This window comes from Lampetra fluviatilis, chromosome 57 (assembly GCF_964198595.1).
Source record: "Lampetra fluviatilis chromosome 57, kcLamFluv1.1, whole genome shotgun sequence".
Classification (NCBI taxonomy): Eukaryota; Metazoa; Chordata; class Hyperoartia; order Petromyzontiformes; family Petromyzontidae; genus Lampetra; species Lampetra fluviatilis.
In genome coordinates, this window is record NC_136331.1 from 8,963,507 (window position 1) to 8,985,557 (window position 22,051).

The 22,051-nt window shown below is 51.0% G+C and overlaps 1 protein-coding gene across 1 annotated transcript; it reads right to left on the reverse strand.

Annotated features, from left to right (window-relative positions):
* Positions 1 to 1,834: 1,834 nt before the first annotated feature.
* On the reverse strand, positions 1,835 to 19,236 carry NOX3 (NADPH oxidase 3). Its single transcript, XM_078880499.1, has 11 exons — positions 19,168 to 19,236; positions 17,204 to 17,314; positions 15,100 to 15,213; positions 12,082 to 12,263; positions 9,996 to 10,128; positions 8,952 to 9,044; positions 7,894 to 8,111; positions 6,588 to 6,883; positions 4,700 to 4,869; positions 3,830 to 3,954; positions 1,835 to 1,961 (listed from the first exon to the last, which is right to left on the reverse strand). The coding sequence occupies exons 1-11, from the start codon at positions 19,234 to 19,236 to the stop codon at positions 1,835 to 1,837; spliced, it is 1,638 nt and encodes a 545-aa protein (XP_078736625.1).
* Between the last annotated feature and the right edge of the window lie 2,815 nt (positions 19,237 to 22,051).

Consider the following 22,051-nt stretch of genomic DNA (forward strand, 5'->3'; position numbering starts at 1 on the left):
GTGCGTGTGTACGTTTATGCGCGTGTGTGCGCGTGTGCGTGTGTGTGCGGTCGATATCCCTGTACCGGTATTAGTATTATTCCTACCAGCCCACCCCGCAGGGTCCTGTTATTGTTCAGTTAATTCGGCCCACCGAAGACTCGTGTCCCCTTCCGTCGTATCCCGTCTGTGGATATCAAAACAAACCTTGGGCGCTGCGTCTCATCATTCGGTAACTCGTTATTTTTTGCACGTACTATGAAGAAAAGGGCCATTGACCGAAACGTTGCCTATTATATATTTCCTTTTAAGGCTGACTGTGTTGGTGTTTAAATATATATATACAGGGACTCCCCTACTTACGGACGAGTTAGGTTCCTGAAGGCTGTTCGTAAGTCCATTCGTTCGTAGTCCAACTTCACTCCTGTCGATTCCAAACGTGTTGTACGGCATGTACACTAAACACGGGGAGTGGCTTTAAAAGTTGTATAATCCCCTGTAGATGCCACTGGTTCTTCATGTTCTGCAGATGTAGATGCCACTGGTTCTTCACGTTCTGTAGATGTAGATGCCACTGGGTCTTCATGTTCTGCAGACTTAGATGCCACTGGTTCTTCATGTTCTGCAGATGTAGATGCCACTGGTTCTCCATGTTCTGCAGATGTAGATGCCACTGGTTCTTCATGTTCTGCAGATGTAGATGCCACCACCGCCATCTATTGCACGGCGGTTGAACTTACGACTCTCGATCTGAACATGCAACTGGACATACGTACAGGTTTGTTCGTATCTCTGAAAGTTCGTAAGTCGAATATTCGTAAATAGAGTGCCTGTATTTTATAATCCGAAAGGTGAGTGTGTTGACCATATTCGTGTGAGGTTGCTGCGTCTTACTCTCCGGCGCATCTTATATTTGGGACAATAAACACGGCGACTGGAAACACTGCGAAGTTACACGCGGAGTGATTGTTTAACAACAACAATAACACAACACGGTATGTATGGAGATGGTTACTGTGAGTACATTTTTATTTATTTCGGTACTGCTAACAAAGTGTCAAAAACAGCCAGAGCGAATGCGAGCAGAGTATTAATCGAGCTGTGGGTTAAATGTTTAACGCACTCTGCGAGTGGATAAACTATCAAAGCATGATGAATATTTAAATAAAACAATAGTTTAGTGTATGGTTTCACTTATTTGGCCGCAATGAATGTCCACATCATGATGATAAGCCACTTCGTTGAGCTATCATTTGTGATAGCCACGTCGCTTCTGAAGAAAAGCGATATAGCCCTCACCTGGAAAAAATAGTTCAGTTTTAGTTGTTTTTTTGTTTAAATGAAAGCAATATTAAGTAATTAAAAACATGCCCCCTCTTACCGCATGTGTGTCCACATTGTTCAGGAAGATCACTAGGAGTAGAATGATGATAATAACGATAATGTAGAGACAAGGCCACCACATGGAACTCAACGCGCTGGGTGAAGTGGGAAAATGTACAAAATGCACCTCTCACATTACACCCCTCGAAAACACCGGTCGTGTCAGCATCGAACCGACCGCATCACGGAATCAACAGGCCGATGCGGACGGCTCCTTCATGAATGGTAAATTAGAGACAATCCAGCTACACAGGAATAAAGGAACGATAGATGTTAGGATAGTTTAGATGATGCTGTTGGTTAAACCAGGCTGTTGTGATGACAGCTGTTGGTTGTAACAGCCTGTTGTGATGACAGCTGTTGGTTGTGACAGCCTGTTGTGGTGACAGCTGTTGTGATGACAGCTGTTGTTTGAGACACGCTGTTGTGATGACAGCTGGTAGGTGCACGAGACGCGCTGTGTGGGGCTCTGTCAGTCCGCCTCTTGGTGGAACCTGAAGGCCGCCCGGTCCGGCCCCGCGCTGCAGTGGCGAGCGCAGCGTCGACGAACGCCCTCGCACAGGGCGCGGGGTCCGCACGCGAACACTCCGACCTCCACCCTGCACACACAAAGACAAAGACCCCCCGTATAGTCTGTAACAGACTGCTGGGGAAAGTGCTGTAAGCGAGCACCTATCGAAGTCGAAACGGCACGCAAGGGCACCATGCCCGGCCGCGTTTTGTCTCCCCAGTAGCGATGTGTACACACCGCACCGGATTACTCAGTTGAGGCTGAGGAGTGGCCCCGAACCGGTTCAGGGAACCATCACTGGCGAACCAGGGATCGAACCCAGATCGTCAGGTTCGTAGCGCAGCGTGCCGACTGCTACGCCACTGCTCCGCGCTTCCACCCTGCACACACGCAGAGGTCCCCAGGCATGGGGGGGGGGGGGCTTCTTGCTGGTATCAAGATGATATACATCTTAACACCTGAACGTCGTGGGGCACTGCGGTGGCGAGATATGATCTCCCTCGTCTGCTATGCAAGAGGTCGTGGGTTCGATCCTGATCCAGACACCCAGTTGTATATTTGGACTTTCGCGAGCAATGTCATCCATAATAGAGGTTTTTGGGTAAGATCGCTTAAATATATAAATGTGTCGTTAAGTTCAAAGGGCTCGCATAATGTACGTTGACTCAGTAATCCCCCCCCCCCACTTTGCGTAAGAGCGCAGAAGCGTGGTCACCACATCTACGTCTCTATATAAGGAACGAAACAGGTGGACTTCTCCACAAATCTGGCTGTTGCCTGATGAAGCTGGTTGTAATAACAGGCGAAACGTCGTACTCAAATTGTAAATGTTGTGGCTTGGCTCTCCAACACACCGGTGTGCTGTACTAGTGACGAATTGGCACGTTCTGTTTACGTGACAACCCTTACTAGTTGGCTGTGTCGGGTGGTGGTGGGTTTAACGACACATTTATATATTCACCCGATCTAACAAAAAAAACCTCTATTATGGATGTATACGTGGAGTTTGCATGTCTCTGTTTTCCCGTGGTCGCATTAATTTTTATCCGGGTTCTCTGGTTTTTCCACACGATGAGCCACTACGTTGAGCTATCATTAGTGGCCAGGTCGCTTCTGAAAAAGATTCTAATAGCTCAGTGGGCATTAACTGGTAAAATAAAAATAAATTGATGGGTTGAGTTTATTATTGCACAGATAGCCTTTAACAGTCAGGCCCATTGCTGTTAGCGAGCACAATGTGATCACTGGTACGGCACACGAGGGAGTGGTGTAGCCAGCAACACCGCGTTCGTCTCCACAACAGTGCTGATGTTTACACACCGCACCAGGCACTCATTTATGGCTGAGTCGATCTAGGAGAGGCCCAGCACAGACTCAGATATCGCTGGATGTTATCCGTGGCCCAGAATCGAACCCAGGTGGCCGGGTTCGTAGTGCAGTGCGCGGCCCACCGTACCATCGCTCCCCGCACACAACACACCATGGGTAATAAATTAGATCTTTAAAAAAAACGGATTTAAACACGGCCAGCTAAATAAAGGTTTGAACACAGCATGGTGTCAGTATCCTAATCTCTGAGCCACCAGTCAATCTCTGCTACTATACTGCTACTATACACCCACTACTAGACACTACATATCTGTCAACCCCTTATCAGTGCCCGACCTTATCACAGACCAACTCAGACCTTATTGGTCACCCCGTGCCCCTTATACATCTCAACGTTCATCCTACAAAGTCCCATCACAAGAGAGAGACTCAAATAGACAAAAAAAATGTCCTATTGAAACGGCTGTATGCCGTATGGATCTGAAAACTCAATTTCCCTGTACGAGAATACGGGGTAAGCCGTGTGGGTTGACGCGGAATGGGATTCATCTTGAGGAGCCTTGAGAGTGGACGGGCAGTCCGACTGGAGAGTTTGGCGAGCTCCGATCCCGGTCGCAAGGCCCTCACCCCGGGTGCGCGCGGGCAATCTGATCCAGCTCGACGCTCCAGTTCGGACGTCCGAACCACGTCTTCTGCCTCAGCCCCGTGATGGTGTCCTCTGCCTCGTCCCAGTGAAGGGCGATGTGGACGGCCTGTGTGCGGTGGGGGGTGAGAGGGGGTGAGAGGGGGTTAAACATTTCTCAACACGGCGGCGAGGGGTCAAGGGGCACTGGGCTGGACTTGCAGGCCATGACTTCACCCGTCTCCAAGTCCATCTCCGGACGCGACAATTCAAACAATGGGGGGAGGGGGGGGGAGTTTCTTAAATCCAACCGCCTTTGTTCGCCCCGCAGTATCAATGTGTTTTTACACCGCAGTTAAAATTGATCGGCAGCTCGAGAGAGGTGGGGTAAAGCGTGAGTATTGTCGCCTCTGGCCAGCGGGGTAAACGAGTATAGTAGTGTATAATAGTGTATAGTAGTGTATAGTGTAGTGTATAGTGCAGTGTATAGTAGTGTATAATAGTGTAGTGTATAGTAGTGTAGTGTATATAGTGCAGTGTTTCTTAACCTGGGTTGCACGCAACCCCTTGGGGGTGCGAGATGCCGTGTCTGGGGTTGCGAGATATGGACAGATTGTTTTGAAGGTAAAATAATCTAGAACGCAAATTAAGTACGGGCACGTAAGTTACAACTTACTTGTTTCACCAAACCCTGCGTAGTTATTCACATAACACGGGAGACAGGATGGTCATGATCGATGAGATCGCGTCGCAGGATCGGTGTTTTGAGAATGGGATTAAGGAGCGGTGTCTTCAGTTGGGGCTGATTAATTGTCAGGTTCGGCGTGGCAGAGATCGTGCAGTTGGGTGCACATAGCCTGGCACGGCCTGGCCACCTGTGTCTCGTCCCAGCGGGTGAGGTAGAGTTTGTAGCGGAGCTGGTGGCTGCACCCAGTCTCCATGAGATGTCTCTCCAGAGATCGCAGGGGCTCGCAGAGCCAGGCGAAGGAAGACGGCTCCCGGCATATCCAGTACAGGTACACCTGTATCAGAGACAGAGATCCCCCTTCACAGGCTGTTGGGGCAAGTGCTGTTAGCGAGCAGCATCAATGAAGGCGGGCACGGCACACAAGTGGGTGGATGGCCAGCACCACGCACGGCACAATTTTGTCTCTCCAGTGGCGATGCTTACTATACACCGGGTACTAATTTGGGGCTGAGTCGACCTAGGGGAGACCCAGGACCAGTTCAGGTGATCGTCGCTGGTGTCGACCGTGAGCGGGAATCGAACTTAGGTCGCCGGGTTCGTAGCGCAACGCGCTAGCCACTACACTACCATGTCCCACTCACACCACCACGACGTGCGGACACACACATAACCTGCACCCACTTCGACACACACACACAGCCTGTACCCACTTACACATACACACAGCCTGTACCCACTTACACACACACACAGCCTGTACCCACTTACACACACACACATAGCCTGCACCCACTTACGCACACACACAGCCTGTACCCACTTACACACACACAGCCTGTACCCACTTACACATACACACAGCTTGTACCCACTTACACACACACACATAGCCTGCACCCACTTACGCACACACACAGCCTGTACCCACTTACACACACACAGCCTGTACCCACTTACACACACACACACAGCCTGTACCCACTTACACATACACACAGAGACAGTACCCACTTACACACACACACACAGCCTGTACCCACTTACACACACACACAGCTTGTACCCACTTACACACACACACACAGAGACAGTACCCACTTACACACACACACATAGCCTGTACCCACTTACACACACACATAGCCTGTACCCACTTACACACACACACACAGCCTGTACCCACTTACACACACACACAGAGACAGTACCCACTTACACACACACACATAGCCTGTACCCACTTACACACACACACACAGCCTGTACCCACTTACACACACACACATAGCCTGTACCCACTTACACACACACATAGCCTGTACCACCAAGTATTAAGGCCTACACACACGGGTACGTAATTATTCCACATGTCTACCACCTACTTATCTGTGGCCAGGTGCGCTATTGTTTTTGACACTAATTGTCTCAATAAATCTTGACTTAAAGCTTTCGTGACTGCAGCCATTCATATTATTTGGATCTTTCGGTAAAGTCACGTAGATATGTTCAAAGAAAATAACAAAAATAATACATTTGTTAGAGGGTGTAATGGTTACTTTACCGAAAGACCCAAAGAATATGTCTCAATAAATTCAACCGCATGGCGTCACTGGTAGCGGCCAGTCTATGTTTGTGCCGTAAGCCCCCTTCCACCCGACACAGCCAACGAACAAAGTTGTCACGTGATGAACAATCATCCCAAGTGCTGCTCCAGCAGCGCTTACGCCGCCTTGTTGGCACAGAACGATGCGCACGCATTTAACGATTGGGAAGTCCGACGTTTCGTCGGTAAGTCACAGCCAGTATCGTCAGGCGGTTGCCAGAAACGTGCAACAATGTCCTCCCGACTCGGGCCGTAGCAACTTCACGAGTTCGCTGCGTCGGGTCGAGGGTTTCTGACGCATTTCACGACTTTGCCCTCCGGTCGTGTTTTTTGGACTGTGATCGTTGTTGTTGTAACGTTCTTACCCCGTGCTCTTACTGGACTCTGTGAAAAAAAGAGCTTTATAGCTCATCGGATATTCTCCAGTATCAATAAATATTCTGAATCTGAACCAAAGAAACGTAACCATTACACCCAGCCGCGACAGTGCACATCTCAAACCCAACGCTTAAATGTGTAACCACCGTGGTGTGCCGGGTTGCCCCCGCGAGCCAGGAGCCCAGGTAGGCCGCGAAGGGTGTGATGCCAATCCCCGCGGCAATGAGCACGCTCACGGGGTAGCGATCCACGTCCCGGGAGGAGCCCACGAAGGGGCCATCCACGCAGAGCCTGGGGGGGGGGGGGGGCGCACGGTGTGAGCCGTCGGGCGTGTCAGGAGTCCCACCACGCAGACTGCCCCGCGCGTGGCTATGATCAGGGTGGGCCAACCTGCCCAGGGTTGGCACCCCAACCCAAGACGGGAATTGGCATCCGTGTTCGGGGTGGTCGTGGGGTTGCTGTGCTGAGATGTGTTACCTGTCAAAGTAAAAACAACTAAAACGTGTTTTTAATCGTTCCAGGTAAGGCCCACTGAGCGATGTGGCTCCTTTAAAGAAGCGTCCTGGCCACAATCGATAGCCCCACGAGGTGGCCTATCGCGTGGAAATGTATCGCAGCCAAACGCTCTGAACGCGTGATGGTGATTCTAAATGTGGAGGGAAAAGCCGAAGGACCCGGAGACAAAACCACGCGACCACGGGGAGAGAGACACGCAAACTCCAAATATACAGCAGCAGGCGTCAGGGTCGGAGTCGAACTCACAACCTACTGTACACCAGGCGAGGTAGTTAACATCTCCTGGTCACCGCGGTGCCCCATGTGGCATCTGACAAGTCGCTTTCGTTTGGCTGTTGGGAATCTTTGGCATTTGGACTGAACGGCGAGATCCCTGCCTGTGGTCTGGTGTCTCTTTCGAAACTTGCAGCGACCCACAATTCTTAGACTCGCAAATTGTGATCGGTATTTATCTTAGTTTGTACACTAATTATCATTAAATGTATTAACGTGCAATGAACGCATCACCGTTATGTAATGTGAACGGCATGTTGATGTTATAAAGGTAATGTTATATTGTCTATGTCAGCGTTGAGATATGCTTTTTATGTAAATGGTATTTTACATGTCAGTGTTGATTTAGATATCGTTGACGCTAACTGTTATTACCCATGTTGTCTATCCTTGATGCTGTTGACGCTCCTAAGTTACCCTGTTGTTGGTGTCGTCAGGGTTTATGTTAACGGTTGTTGTTGTTGTTATGCCCTTATCAACACTTGCGATCATTTGGGATGTTGTTAACCTCCAGTGATAACTCTCAATGTGGTTTGTCGTTGTTGTTTATTGTGGTTGTTCTTTGTGACGTAATCAACCTGGGAGGCTCGCTGCCCCCAGCGCGCGCGCACCGCCTCAGCAACGCGCGCGTCCAGTCGCCATCCGCGTGCACGTGCAGGCTCCCCGCCCCCTCCCCTCCCCCGCCCCGCCCCACCCACGTGAGCGTGAGCGCGTGCCACTGTGCGCGCGACACGGAGGCGCAGCGCACGAGCACGTGGTCGCCGGGGCGCGCGCGCGCCGGGCAGCCCAGCACGCGCACCTCCAGCACGTGACCCGGGTGCTCGCGCACCTGGGGGGGTGGGGTGGTGAAGGAATGGAGTGAAGTGGGTGAAGCTGTCACGTGGTGGTGAAGTGGATGACGCTGCCACGTGGTGGTGGTGAAGGGGGTGAGGCTGTCACATGGTGGTGAAGCTGCCACGTGGTGGCTCAGTCCCGACCCGGGTTGTTGGGATCCTGCTGCTGCTGTTAACTGCTGTGGGGTGACCAATACGATCTAAATTGGTCTGTAACGAGGTAGAGCACCGATAAGGGGTTGACAGCTCTGCTTCAATGATGCTGCTCCTCCTGCCGCTTAACCTAGAGGCGGCCTCGTGGTGGCACATCCACACGGCTCGTCGCAGAGCCACGGCCACTCCGCTGGTGGTGCTGTGCTTGTGTGTTACCCGCGGCAGCGATGCCCCTGACGTTGTTTACAAGAGTAAACTCTGAATATTTGTGTTCATCTTAGCAGGTAAGAAGCGACCTGGCTATCACGAATGATTGACACACCATCGTGTGGAAATGTAGAGCAGGCACATACTCTAGATGCGTGCTGTTGATTCTAAATGTGGAGGGGAAAACCGGAGGATCCGAAGAAAAATCCACGCGACCACGGGGAGAGAGAGACACGGGGAGAGAGAGAGACACGGGGAGTGGGAGAGACACCGCAAACTCCAAATAGACAGCAGGCGTCAGGGTCGGGATCGAACTCACGACTTCCTTCATGCCAGGCGAGGTAGTTAACAGGCAGAGAACACTTCCAAAGTACACATACAGCACACCTGTACAACACAGACACAGCACACCTGTACAATAGGCAGCGATTCTTCTGAAGGGCAGGCGCACGGGGAACGAGAGGGCAACTTGTTACCTTGGTCACGACCGTCGGGTGACAGCAGCAATAGCAGCGCAACAGCTGCTCACCCGCGTACAACAGCAGCGGGAGCAGCAGCCAGCGCCACGTCTGTGGGGCACAACAACAACAACGCAGCAGCAGCAGCAGCCAGCGTCACGTCTGTGGGGCACAACAACAACAACGCAGTGGGCACCGCACGTGCTGACCGGGAGCCGAGGTGGTTTGGTGGTGATGGTGGTGGTGATGGTGGTGGTGGTGATGATGGTGGTGGTGATGATGGTGGTGGTGGTTTGGTGGTGATGGTGGTGATGATGGTGGGGAGCGGTGGTGTAGTGGTTAGCACTACGCTGCGCTACGAACCCGGCGACCCGAGTTCGATTCCCGCTCAAGGTCAACTGCCAGTGACGATTGTCTGAACCGGTCCTGGGCCTCCCCTAGGTCGACTCGGCTTCAAGTGAATAACCTGGTGCGGTGTGTAGTAAACATCGCCACTGGGGAGACAAAGGCGGCCGGGCGTGGTGTTGGCCGTCCACCCCCCTCATGCGCCGTGCCGGCCTTCATAGGTGGCGCTACTCGCTAACAGCTCTTGCCCCAACAGTCTGTGAAGGTTATACGGGGGATCTTTATCTTTGATGGTGATGTTCACTGAGGCAATGATGATGGTGTTCACCGATAGGAATACTGTAGTGGTTTGTTTCTGCTGCTGCTGCAAGCGGATGCTGGTGATTATTGCACTGATCCTGCTTTTGCTGATGATTCTGATTATGATGGTGGTGCTGATGATGACACTGACGATGATGATGCTGACGACCAAGCTGATGATGACACTGATGGTGCTACTGCTGATGATACTGCTGATGATACTGACGATTATATTGATTGTGATGGGGATCAAACTGATGATGACACTGATCGTGCTGCTGTTGCTGCTGATGACACTGACGTTGACACTGACACTGACGATGACACTGCTGATGACACAGCTGATGACACTGATGGTGCTGTTGCTGCCGATGACACTGACGATGATGGCGAAGCTGCTGATGCTGCCTGCGTCACCATGGGAGGGTTGCCGCTGAACTGCGGTGTGGGACACGCGGCCTCGCGCCCGCCCCACTGCTCGTGCCGGGCGTAGCACCACGTGATGTTGTGTTCCCGCAGGCTGGCCTCCGTCTGGCCACGCACCACTCGCCTGCAACAGCAGCACCAGCAGGAACAACAGCAGCACCAGCAGTACCAGCAGTTAGCAACACCAGCAGTTAGCAGCAGCCGCACCAGTAGCAGTACCAGCAGCATGAGCAGCAGCAGCAGCATGAGCAGCAGCACCAGCAGCTGAATGACCAGCAGCAGCACCAGCAGCAGCAGCATTCCCCCCAGGTCACTCTTGCAAATGAGACTCATCCTGGTCGCTCCTGAATTCTCACCTGGCTGAGAAGTTGCAACAACACCACAAGTAATGAGCCCCCGGGCTCTGGAGACCACCTGGAGAAGATTCCAGGCACGCGTTGACAATGATGGCGAATAAGTAGAGCAGGCCGGCCATCTGGCCTGCTCTAGACCAATTCCTCGACCACATCCTACCAATTCCTTGACCAATTCCTTGACCACATCAATTCCATACACCCAGCCATCAGATTTACCATGGAAGTCGAACAAGATAGCAAGCTACCTTTTTTGGATGTCCTAATAAAAAAGAGACCTGAAGGTTCAATGAGCCACTCTGTCTACAGGAAAGCTACCCATACGGATGGCGTCTACAAACTAAGTTGCCTCTGTGGTAGCAGTTACATTGGAGAAACCAAACGATGTCTCGGACCGCATCCGTGAACATAAAGCAGACCTGAAACACGGTAGGACCAACACCTCAGCCGTGGCAGATCACTGTTATAATTCAGTGGGCTCACATGACATTGACTTCTCCAAGACGGAGGTTCTCTGCAAGCCATCCGGCTACCATGAGAGATTCGTTCATGAGGCCATCCACATATACAAACACAGAGACAATTTCAACTGAGAAGATGGATTCTGGCTCAGCAATCATTGGAAGGACGTGATCAACCATTTCGGGTCTTGATTGATTGTGTTCACGTTTACGGTTACTTTCAGACCGCATTCCATTAGCTGGCATTGACTATATAGCTTTTGTATTTTCCTCACAGATCGGAGTTTTTTGCTCCGCTGCAAGTTTCCTGCTACCACCCTCCCATTGACATATTTCTTTGCTCCCTCTTAGTACCTTTAGTAAAATTTTCCTCCCTTTATTACTGCTAATCCTGCATAATACACGAGCATAATGACTTTGAGACCCCCCCCTACCGCCTACACATTCCACAAGGAGTGACTCACCCCATATCTGGATTTGTCATCAACATGCAAAATTCATCTGTTGATATGTAAACTCCTTTGTCAAGGCGCTCTACTCCTCCCACCCAGCTTAAAATACGCTGCCAAGCTTAGCAGTGTTCATTAAGACGCTGTCTTTCAGACAGCTCTGTTTCTTCACCTGAGGACGGCTGCTTGCGTTGTGGCCGAAACGTCGTGAGAACTTTATTATGTTTTATTTTTATTATTTTATTATTTCCCTTCTACGTGACTTTACCGAAAGAACCAAGAATATGAATCCCTGCAGTTACAAAAGCTTTAAGTCGAAATTTAACATCTATTTGTTATCATGTCACAGCGTATTATTCGTTCTTTTCCATTAAAAACGATAGACCCATATAAGTGTTAACATTTATTGAAGCACCTTGTATGTGTATATAGAGAGCATAAGATAGCACAGCTGTCATCACATCCACGGACAGGGGTGGGGATGTGTCAGGAGGAGGCGAGGAGGGACGAGTTGAGAGGTTGAGAGGAGGGGCCAGGGGGAGAGAGAGGAGGACAAACTGGCGGCCGAGACTGTGACTCAAGAGAGCCCCTCGCCATGTGCTGAGCCTCTGTGCTCCTCCTCACAATAATACTGACGAAGCGTATTTATTCACTTTTCCTGCATAGCTGGCGCTCTAACTGCACGACAGTCACATGTCACAAAGCATTTGCTCAATACATTGTTCTTATCTAGTCGGGGTTAAAGACGGGGTCAAGGTTCGGGTCGCGGTGAGCGCCAGGGTTAACGGTGAGAGGCCGGACGACGAGCGCTCACCCGAGCCCGTGGACGAGGAGGCCCGCGTACATCACGGGGGCGAGCAGGTGAGTGAACCAGAATATCTCGTAGTTGGCCCGGCGCACGCTCTCCCGCGACGAGGTGGCGACGAGCACGAGGCACGTCGTCATGAGCATCCCCGACGCGCCCGGAACGCCCGACAGGGACTCGCGCAGGGGACTCTTGGGGGGTGGAGCAGGGGGGGGGGTTGGGATGAGGCATTCGTCAATTAGCGTAATCGGCGGTACACCGGTGGTGCCATGGTATTTAAAAAAAATTTTCGCAATAATTATTTTTTTCCTGCGATTCGCAACCCCGGTCAGAAAGTCAACATCGTGGTGTCGAACCGGTCGGATGACGGAACGTTCACACGAGCGGCTGAACACGAAGAAGCTTCTTCACACGCTGCTGTCGTAGAGCAGCACCCAACCTGGTGACGATTGGCTGGCTCCGTGCTCCAAACGCAACTTTGACTCCTCGTGCTCTAGACTTGGTCGGACGGTTCCTCGATGCAAAGAGACCCCAAATCAACGGCCAATATTGACCCTTTTCTAGCAAGTCTCAGTTGACTGAATAAGCCTTCGAATCGCGTCAAACTTGGCGAACCGGTCGATTCAAGACTGATAAAAAACTGATTTGCCGATTCAAATTTTGATTTTAGAACTGTGTTATGAGGACCGGTTGTGTTATGCTGAACCGGGGTACCGCCAATACGCCAAAATATGGGAATTGGCAACGGAGTTGAGGGCATTGTTAGACGTGTAAGTGGGGATTGTATGTGGATGAGAAATAGGGATTAGGTTCGGAATAGGAGAGTATGATAATAATGGGTTGGAAAATGAAATAGCATTGAGACTTTATTTTTAATTGAGATTGGTGAAATTTGTAATTTACTTTACAGCTGCTGGCGACTCATTGAATCAGAATATTTGTGCGGAATCCGGGCTCCGCCAGTGGCGAAAACAAGCGGCGTGCGACGCCCTCTCTTCCATGAGAGCCGCACGCTCAGTCTTGAACGTTAGTCGGGGGTCAATCTTACGAAAGCTCCGACCGAATGCACTGGTGAGTACGTAACATCGTTGTAATGTCGTCGTTAAAAGTTTTTTTTTTTTATAAATTGCTTGAAGACATTTATCATGTGGACAGTATCAATGACGGAATGTGCAGTGGACACCTACAGGGTATCTGCCCATGGGTCATGATGATGATTATGACAGTATCATTATTAAGGCTACCAATAATGAAGCTCTCATATATCCCTCATAGGTAAAACAATATATAGCGCTCTCGGTAACGCATCTCCATTGGAACCACGTTATAGTGACCTCTTATAGCGCTGATTCGTACAGCGCTCTCAGTAATGCATCTCCATGGGAACCACGTTATAATGACCTATAGCGCTGATTCGTACAGTGCTGTTGGTAACGCATCTCCATTGGAACCACGTTATCGTGACCTCTTATAGCGCTGTTTAGTATAGCGATGTAGGTAACGCATCTCCATTGGAAGCATGTTAAAGTGACCTCCTATAGCGCTGTTTCCTATAGCGCACCGTTTACCAAGAACGCATCCTGAGCACGATAAGCGTTATGCCTGTATGTTATTCTTGCATGTGTCAATATGTTCAGGCGCTAGATGCCACTGACGTTGAGGTCTGCTGGATACGACGAGTGGACTTCAGCAGAGAGTTTGTAGTTTTGATAAGTCTTCCTCCACTGAAGGGGCACGGATTATAGTGGCTTGCTATGTGATACAGAGTTTGAAATGCGTGGCCACAATTGCATATCCTGTGGCTTATCTTTAATGTATCTCTATGGGTCTCTATAGTTCTGTATGCAACTCTATATATCTCTGTGTCTCTATGGGTTATTTGTTCGGTCAATAGTTTGGGTTGCATGGCCGCAAACACACTACGATTGGCTTGCCTTAAATTTTTAGTGTATGAAGGAGATGTGCACATTGGCCTGTTGATGATGTGTCTTTTTTTTTTACAAAAGTCCAGAATGCTGACGGCTACACCATGCCACGGCGTCTCATGTTAAAATGTAACGCGGCACGGTTATTGTGATATCGCAAAAGAATAATCGTGAGCTGAGTGCCGAGTGTGTGGTCTTGGTGAGGGGGCCCCGCGGTGGCTAGGAGATGTTAACTACCTCGCCCGGTATACAGGAGGTCGGGAGTTCGATCCCGACCCTGACGCCTGTCGCATATTTGGAGTTTGTGAGTTGGCTTGTTCTCCCCGTGGTTGCGTGGATTTTTTTTCCCTCCAGGTTCCACCAGGTTGTTCCCGCCACATTTTTTTATCGACATCCTGCGTTCATAGTTGTGTAATGTGAGGTTATATCCGGGTTGTTGACGGATTACAACTCGTCACGACGATTGGCTCTGCCGGTCCTGGTTCATAGCCAATGGGGGGAAGCCTAAGGGCGTGGCCCTGACGTAATGGAAAGGTGACAGCTGGTTGTAGAGGATTGGTTCTGCTGGCTTTAGCCACAGCCAATGGGGAAACGAGTCAGGGGCATGGTCCCGGGAGCCTCTGGAATATTCCATAGAGGCTAACCAGGATTGGTGGAAACGTACCACGTGACCCGGGTATTAAATAGGGGTGGAGACGAACGACAATGGGTCAGAACGGGAACGAACAGAGGAAGGGGGCCACGCGGGAGCAGGGCTCCGGGTTGCCACGTGGCAGTGGGTCTCTATCTATCCCTCTCACGCTGCCTGTCAGCAGCGTGAAGGAAAGCTGTAATGCAAAGTTGAATAAAAGACCGGATTCCAGAAGTCGCCTCAACGACCTTTATTACAGTTGTATGGCTGCGGTACATTTCCACACGACGACGACGACGATGACAACGAGCTACTTCGTTGAGCTGTCATTTGTGGCCAGGTCGCTTTTGAAAAAGAGCTCCACGTTATGGCTCAGTGGGGCCTTACCTGGTAAAATAAATACAAATAGCTTGGTTTAGTTGACGTGCGGGTGTATTGGGTGCGTAGCGGTTGGGGTTCAGGGCGAGTCACCACCGTGTTTGCGCGCCAGACTGGGTTCAGCCGCGTCTCGTTGGGATTCGTCCCCAGCGCAGAGAGCCGGGCGAGGAGGGAGTTGTCGTGAGCTCGGCTCGCCGCGCAGAATCGCTCGGATCCGAGGATGTGGGCCACGACGTGCACTGCTACAAAGACAAAGACCCCCGTGTAGCCTGAACAGACTGTTGGGGCAAGTGGTGTCAGCGAGCTACCTATGAAGGCCAGCACGGCACACGAGGGGGTGGGGGGCCAGCACCACGCCCGGCCGCCTTTGTCTCCCCCGGTAGCGATGTTAACACACCACACCAGGTACTCATTTGAGGCTGAGTCGACCTAGGGGAGGCCCAGGACCGGTTCAAATGATCGTCACTGGTGTTGCCCGTGAGCGGGAATCGAACTTGGTCGCCGGGTTCGTAGCGCAGCGCGCTAACCACTACACCACCGCTCCCCCCCCACACACACACAGACACACAGACAGCGCACTAACCACTACACCACCGCTCCCCCCCCACACACACACACACAGACAGCGCGATAACCACTACACCACCGCTCCCCCCACAGACACACACACAGACAGCGCGTTCACCGCTACACTACCGTTCCCCCCACACACACACAGACACACAGACAGCGCGAGAGACGTTACGCTACCACACAGACACACAAACACAAACCGATTCCCCCATTTAGCCTTTTGTCTTTCAAATCACTGTGGCGTTCTATGCCATACCGTGATGTTTTGTTGAGTTTAAGGCAGGGGTGGGGAACGTTCGGCCCGCGGGCCGTGTAAGGCCCGCGAACTCATTTGGTGTGGCCCTGCCAAGGCAACCGCAGGCGGGACTCGAAATTCAACAAATCTCGGAGCAAACCTGGAAAAGCAGTTGCGAGTAGCAGCAACATCATCAACACCAGCTCACATCACACGCCTCGCCAAAGAGAAGCAGTTCCAGCCATCGCATTAGGGCTGAGTTAATGAAATGTTTGACCAAATATAACGGGCTAATTTTTAAGTTGATAATTTTGTATGGCCCGCGAATGATGTTATAAATATCAAAATGGCCCTTGGCGGAAAAAAAGGTTCCCCACCCCTGGTTTAAGGCTACACCGGCATTTAACCGCGGCTTCTGAAGGCTATACTGGGTTGTAGATTTACCTACCTGTGAGTAGTACTATGGTATAGGCGATAGTCCGATGAAAATAACCACAGTGATCCATCTGCCTGCGAATTGCGGGTCTGCAGTGCTGAAACACACACGCACACGGCAGTCCATGTATTATAGGTTATCATCAGCCATGGTCGATCTCCTGCTGAATGAACCGAACGAAAGCCTCCCCAAGCCTTAATTTTAGAACTTTCGTGACTGCAGGAATTATTATTTGTTTCTTTCGGTTAAGTCACGTCTAAAGATAAAATAATAAATTAAATTAAATAATAGAATACGACGTTTCGATTGCAACACAAGCAATCATCATCAGGTATAATGAAATAGCGACATAAAATCTAACCATTATACCTGATGATGATTGCTTGTGTTGCAATCGAAACGTCGTATTCTATTATTTAATTTAATTTATTATTTTATCTTTAGACGTGACTTAACCGAAAGAAACAAATAATAATACCTCCCCAAGCCGTCACCACATATCTCCCGATCTTGCAATGTAATAAGCGGCATAGCACGTGAACTGATTTCATCGCTCCATCTCCCCGGTGGATGTGCTCTCGTTGCTTCGGTCTAATACATACACACACATGCACCCAATGAACAGGCTGTTGGGGCAAGTCAGCACCTATGAAGGCCGAAACGGCACACGAGGGGGTGGGTGGCCAACACTACGCCCGGCCGCCTTTGTCTTCCGAATGGTGATGTTTATACATCGCACCAGGTACTCATTTGCGGCTGAGTCGACCTAGGGGAAGCCCAGGACTGGTTCAGATCATCGTCACCGGTTTTGGCCATGAGCGGGAATCGAACCCAGGTCGTCAGGTTCGTAGCACAGCGTAGCGCTAACCGCAACACCACCGCTCCCCACATGTATATGAACGCGCGCACACGCACGCAGATGCACCCACGTGCGAGAGTCACGTGACAGTTACCCAGCATGCAGCGCGGACACGTGACATGAGGTGGCGGCACGTGGGCAGCAGGACCATGGTGCAGTTGAGGTTGAGGCACGCGGCTGAGGCGCGGGCCCACGACAGGGCGTCCTGCATCGCGCACAGAGTGGCGGCAGCGCGAAGGCAGAGGGGGGGAGGGACACTTTAGCCCCCCCACCCCCAAGGCAGCTCAAAGGGATGAAAAATAAGAATCGCTTTCTACCCTTTCTGGCGATAAAACAGGAGGTGTGTTAAGATGTTCGTTCAAACGCCAAATAGATGATACATTGTTCAGGTCTGCATTAACCACACACGTTACTTGTGGCAAAACATGCAAACGAACATGCTCCGACAACAATAATGTCATGCATTGTCTGTCAAACTGATTGGCCTACACCAGGGACAGCAGCCTTCTTTATGGCCTTGTCTCACCACCAGTGTCAGACCAGAGAACAGCGATAGGCGAACAGCACAAAGACACTGCAAGCCTCAGAGTATTATTATCTCAGGTCGAGCAGTTTTATCTATGGGATCTTTTTTGCCAGGATCGCAAATGATAAATCGATAAGAATACGTTTTTTTCCCGTTCTGGAAATATGCAAACAAACATCAGAGCATAGTTGTTGACATGTTTTGCCACAAGTACCGTGTGGCTAATGCAGACTTGATGCTTTGCAAAATGTAAAATCTATTTGGTGTTTGAACATCTTAAGCACCTCCTGTTACATTGCCAGAAAGGATAAACGCCCATTCTTCATTCTCATCATTTTGGGTACCGGCAGGCAAAAAGGTCACGTGGATAAAAGCTCAAGGGGAGTGCATCCTCCTCGTCCACATCTCGTAGCTGTAAGTCAGGCAGGACGTTTATCTACCCAGCAAATGGACACTTCAGGGCCAGTCGCCACCGGACTGGAGGACAATTCTTGATTTGGGTGACGAAAAAGAAAACGAAACAAAAATCTGAGCCAGTGGTGATATCACGCAAGGCCGGCAACGCCACAGTTCCTCGCTGTATATTCCATTCCGGTCCTTCCTAAAAAAAACATCTCGTCTTGCCGAGACCAAGCCTGCTACTCCCTGCCTCCACGCCCCAAGCAACGACCTGGCCTACCCCTATCACTACCCCAACCTCAATCACTACCCCTATCACTACCCCTATCACTACCCCAACCTCAATCACTACCCCTATCACTACCCCTATCACTAACCCAACCCCCTATCACTACCCCTATTACTACCCCAACCCCCTATTACTACCCCTATCACTACCCCATCACTACCCCTATCACTAACCCAACACCCTATCGCTACCCCAACCTCAATCACTATCACTACCCCTATCACTACCCCAACCCCTATCACTACCCCTATAATTTCCCCAACCCCTATCACGACCCCTGACCAAACCCCTCCTTAACCACTCCGCCTGCCCTCCCGTCACCAGCATCTACGCCACCCCCTGTTAATAACAACCCCACTCTTTATTTTAACCGCTGTCATCTAAATGTACAATTTTATCATTCTTGTAAAGCCCCTTACATAAAGGCGCTTTATGAATCAATATATAAGACAATTCAACAGTGGCATTCTCAGCCATGGTGAAAAAAACGCACACACAGATGCTCAAGACAAAGACGACTCGCACACACGCACGTGCACATGGACACACAACACGGAGACAAATATGTACAGCAGCAAGCACGTGCATATGTCAAACAGACAGACACACACAGACACAGACGGACACGTACACAACCAAAACATTGGGGCTTGATTTCTCACTCCACGTTCACCAGAACGCTGCTTAGGCTAGCGCTGAGTAGTGATTGTTGGCGTAAGGCACTACCACGAGAGTAACCGGGCGCTACAATAATGATCGTACACATCATGTGAGGGCAGAGTAATGCGAGGTGGCTGAAGGCAGAGTACTGGCGGCGATGGAGTAGGAGGAAGATTTGACTCACCCCCACGAGAGCACGGGTGTAGAAGTAGCGGTCGGAGCGAGAGAACTTGGCGTAAGAAAATCCGAGCATCAGCAAGTTCACGAGCAGCCATGCGGCCTGCAAGCAGCGTCAGCAGCAAGGGCAGCAGCAGCAGCAGCATCATCATCATCGGCGGCAGTGGCAGTATCAGCAGCGGCAGTATCGTCAGCAGCAGCTGCATCATCATCATCGGCGGCAGTATCAGCAGCGGCAGTATCATCATCATCATCGGCGGCAGTATCAGCAGTGGCAGTATCATCGTCATCATCGGCGGCAGTATCAGCAGCGGCAGTATCATCATCAGCAGCAGTGGTACGATCATCAGTATCAGCGGCAGTATCATCATCATTAGAAGCGGCAGTATCATCAGCAGCAGCAGTATCATCATCAGCAGTATTAGCATCAACAGCTGCATTATCATTATCAATATCTACATCAGCAGTAATAACAGCATCATCAGTATCATCAGTGACTCGAATAGCATCGGCAACAGTGGAATAATCATCTACACGTAGTCGTCAGTAGCACCAGCAGCGGTACATTAAGAGGCAGTAGCAGTGGCATCATGTTGAGCATTTTTCGTAAATCACGAAACAATCAGGACGCACCAATTATCGGCTCGGAATCAGAGCCTAACAAACTTAAAATCAATTGACGTAGCGAATGTAACACCTCTCATCTTGTCTATGCGGGTATCCCTCGATATACGGAAGGGATGCGCTCTTCAAAAAATCCCGCGCTAAGCGACATTTCGAAAATTGGAACGGCTACTCGTTCCCCACTCATTTAACACCAAAAGTACGGGCTGCGCTTCGGACAGTCATTTCAACTGGAACTCCCAACCCCCAAAAAATTACAATACACCCACAATCGCATTTCACAAAATAATAATAATTAGCAATCGCGAAGGACACACAAACTATTGAAACGATTGAATAATAACGACTCTAAAACAAAACCAAACTCACCAACAAGAGGAAAACTGCTGCGCTTTGGAATGTCATGGCAGAGGTGACGCGGAGACGCCATTGCACTGCCGGGGGGGGGGGGGCATTATGACGTCAGTCGCGGATGCACGAGGCAGCCCCCCGCCCCCCCCACTTTGGTGGCTTCTCGTGCGGTGATTTTTTTTTCTCGTTGCGCGCGCCCGTTTCGCCCGTGGTGTGGTGGGGAAAAACTCAATTGTCCGCTCGTCCGAAAAGTCGCCCCAATTTGAGGGTTTACTTTTTTTTGAGTTCGCGCGAAAAAAACATTTCTTCCGTAAAGCCGCACGTTCGTGTGAAGTCTGAGGGACACCCATCTGCCTGTTTCATCAGCTCACTGACATTGGCCGTCCCTTGCCCACGTCGCTCATTGACTGCTTGGCACCTCGATATCTTCCGTCTTGAAGAGCCAGCAGCGTCTCCCGTCTCTTGTCGCACCTCTGCCGTTGGCCCGCGTTGCCCGCACCACCGTGACCACATCTCTGTGTCTCTGTGTGCATCTCTCCCGTCATCTCGCGAGGAGTTGCACATCGGAAGGAGCGGAGGGCAAAGGAATCCGTGCCGAGGAACCTCCTATGGGGCCAGCAACCCGAACTATGGGTGTGCGTCGCGCTGCGAACCCGAGATCGACTCGGCCTCAAATGAGTACCTGGTTCGGTGCGTAAACATCGCCACTAGGGAGACAAAGGCGGCCGGGCATGGTGCTGGCCACTCACCCCCTCGTGTGCCGTGCCGGCCTTCATAGGTGCTCGCTAACAGAACTTGCCCCTACAGTCTGTCAAGGCTACACAGGCAAAATTCTTTGTCTTTGTGTGCGCCCTGACGATTATTTCAACCGGTCTTGGGCCCCCTCTAGATTGACTCAGCCTCAAACAAGTACCTGGTGCGGTGTCCAGTATAAACATCGTCATGAGGGAGACAAAGGCAGCTCGGCGTGGTGCTGGCCATCCACCCGCTCGTGTGTCATTCCGGCCATCATGGTGCTACTCGCTAACAGCGCTCGCCCCAACACAGTGTGTTACAGGCGACACGGGGCCGGATGTGTTGTGGGTTTGCTGGTGGTGGACACTCACCGGTAGCAGCGTCCTGGTGTCCCGCAAGAAGACCCGAAGCCTCATTGTTGGGGATCGAACGCCGGGGCAGAGCCAGTCTTGAGACCAATGGTAAAAGCCGCCGGCGAAATGTGTTGAGCAGCACCTGCGCTTTGCGTGCAGATATGGCGACGTGCGCGCGCGTTTGTGGGGCTACGTGTGAGATGCGAGCGCCGACTCAACATAATGAGGCTTTGTGACGTCACGAGTCTGATGAGATTAGGGCCACGTTGGACCTGAGGCGGTGAAGAGAGATGCCGAATGATCTTGGCGGGTGTGCCAGCAGGTGTCTGTGTGGGTCCGTATGTGTCTCTGCGTGTTTGTGTGCATGTCTTTGTGATGATGTTCTTTGTGCGCGTGTGTATATATAAAATAACCCCCGTATAGCCTTAACAGAATGTAAGGGCAAGTGCTGTTAGCGAGCACCTATGAAGGCCGGAACGGTACACCAGGGGGTGGGTGGCCAGCACCACGCTCGACGGCCTTTGTCTCCCCAGTGGCGATGTTTACAGACCGCACCAGGTACTCATTTAAGGCTGAGTCGACCTAGGGGAGGCCCAGGTCCGGTTCAGATACTCGTGACTGCTGTTGGCCGTGAGCGGGAATCGAACCCGGGTCGCCAGGTTCATATCGCAGCGCGCTAACCGCTACACCACCGTTTCTCACACACACGAGTTCATGTCTGTGTAGTGGCATTCACGACATCTGTGTATTTGTTTTGTCTTTTCGTGTGCCCTTGTGTGTGTAACGGTCAGCGTGCTGCGCGACGAACCCGGCGACTCCTAGGTCGAC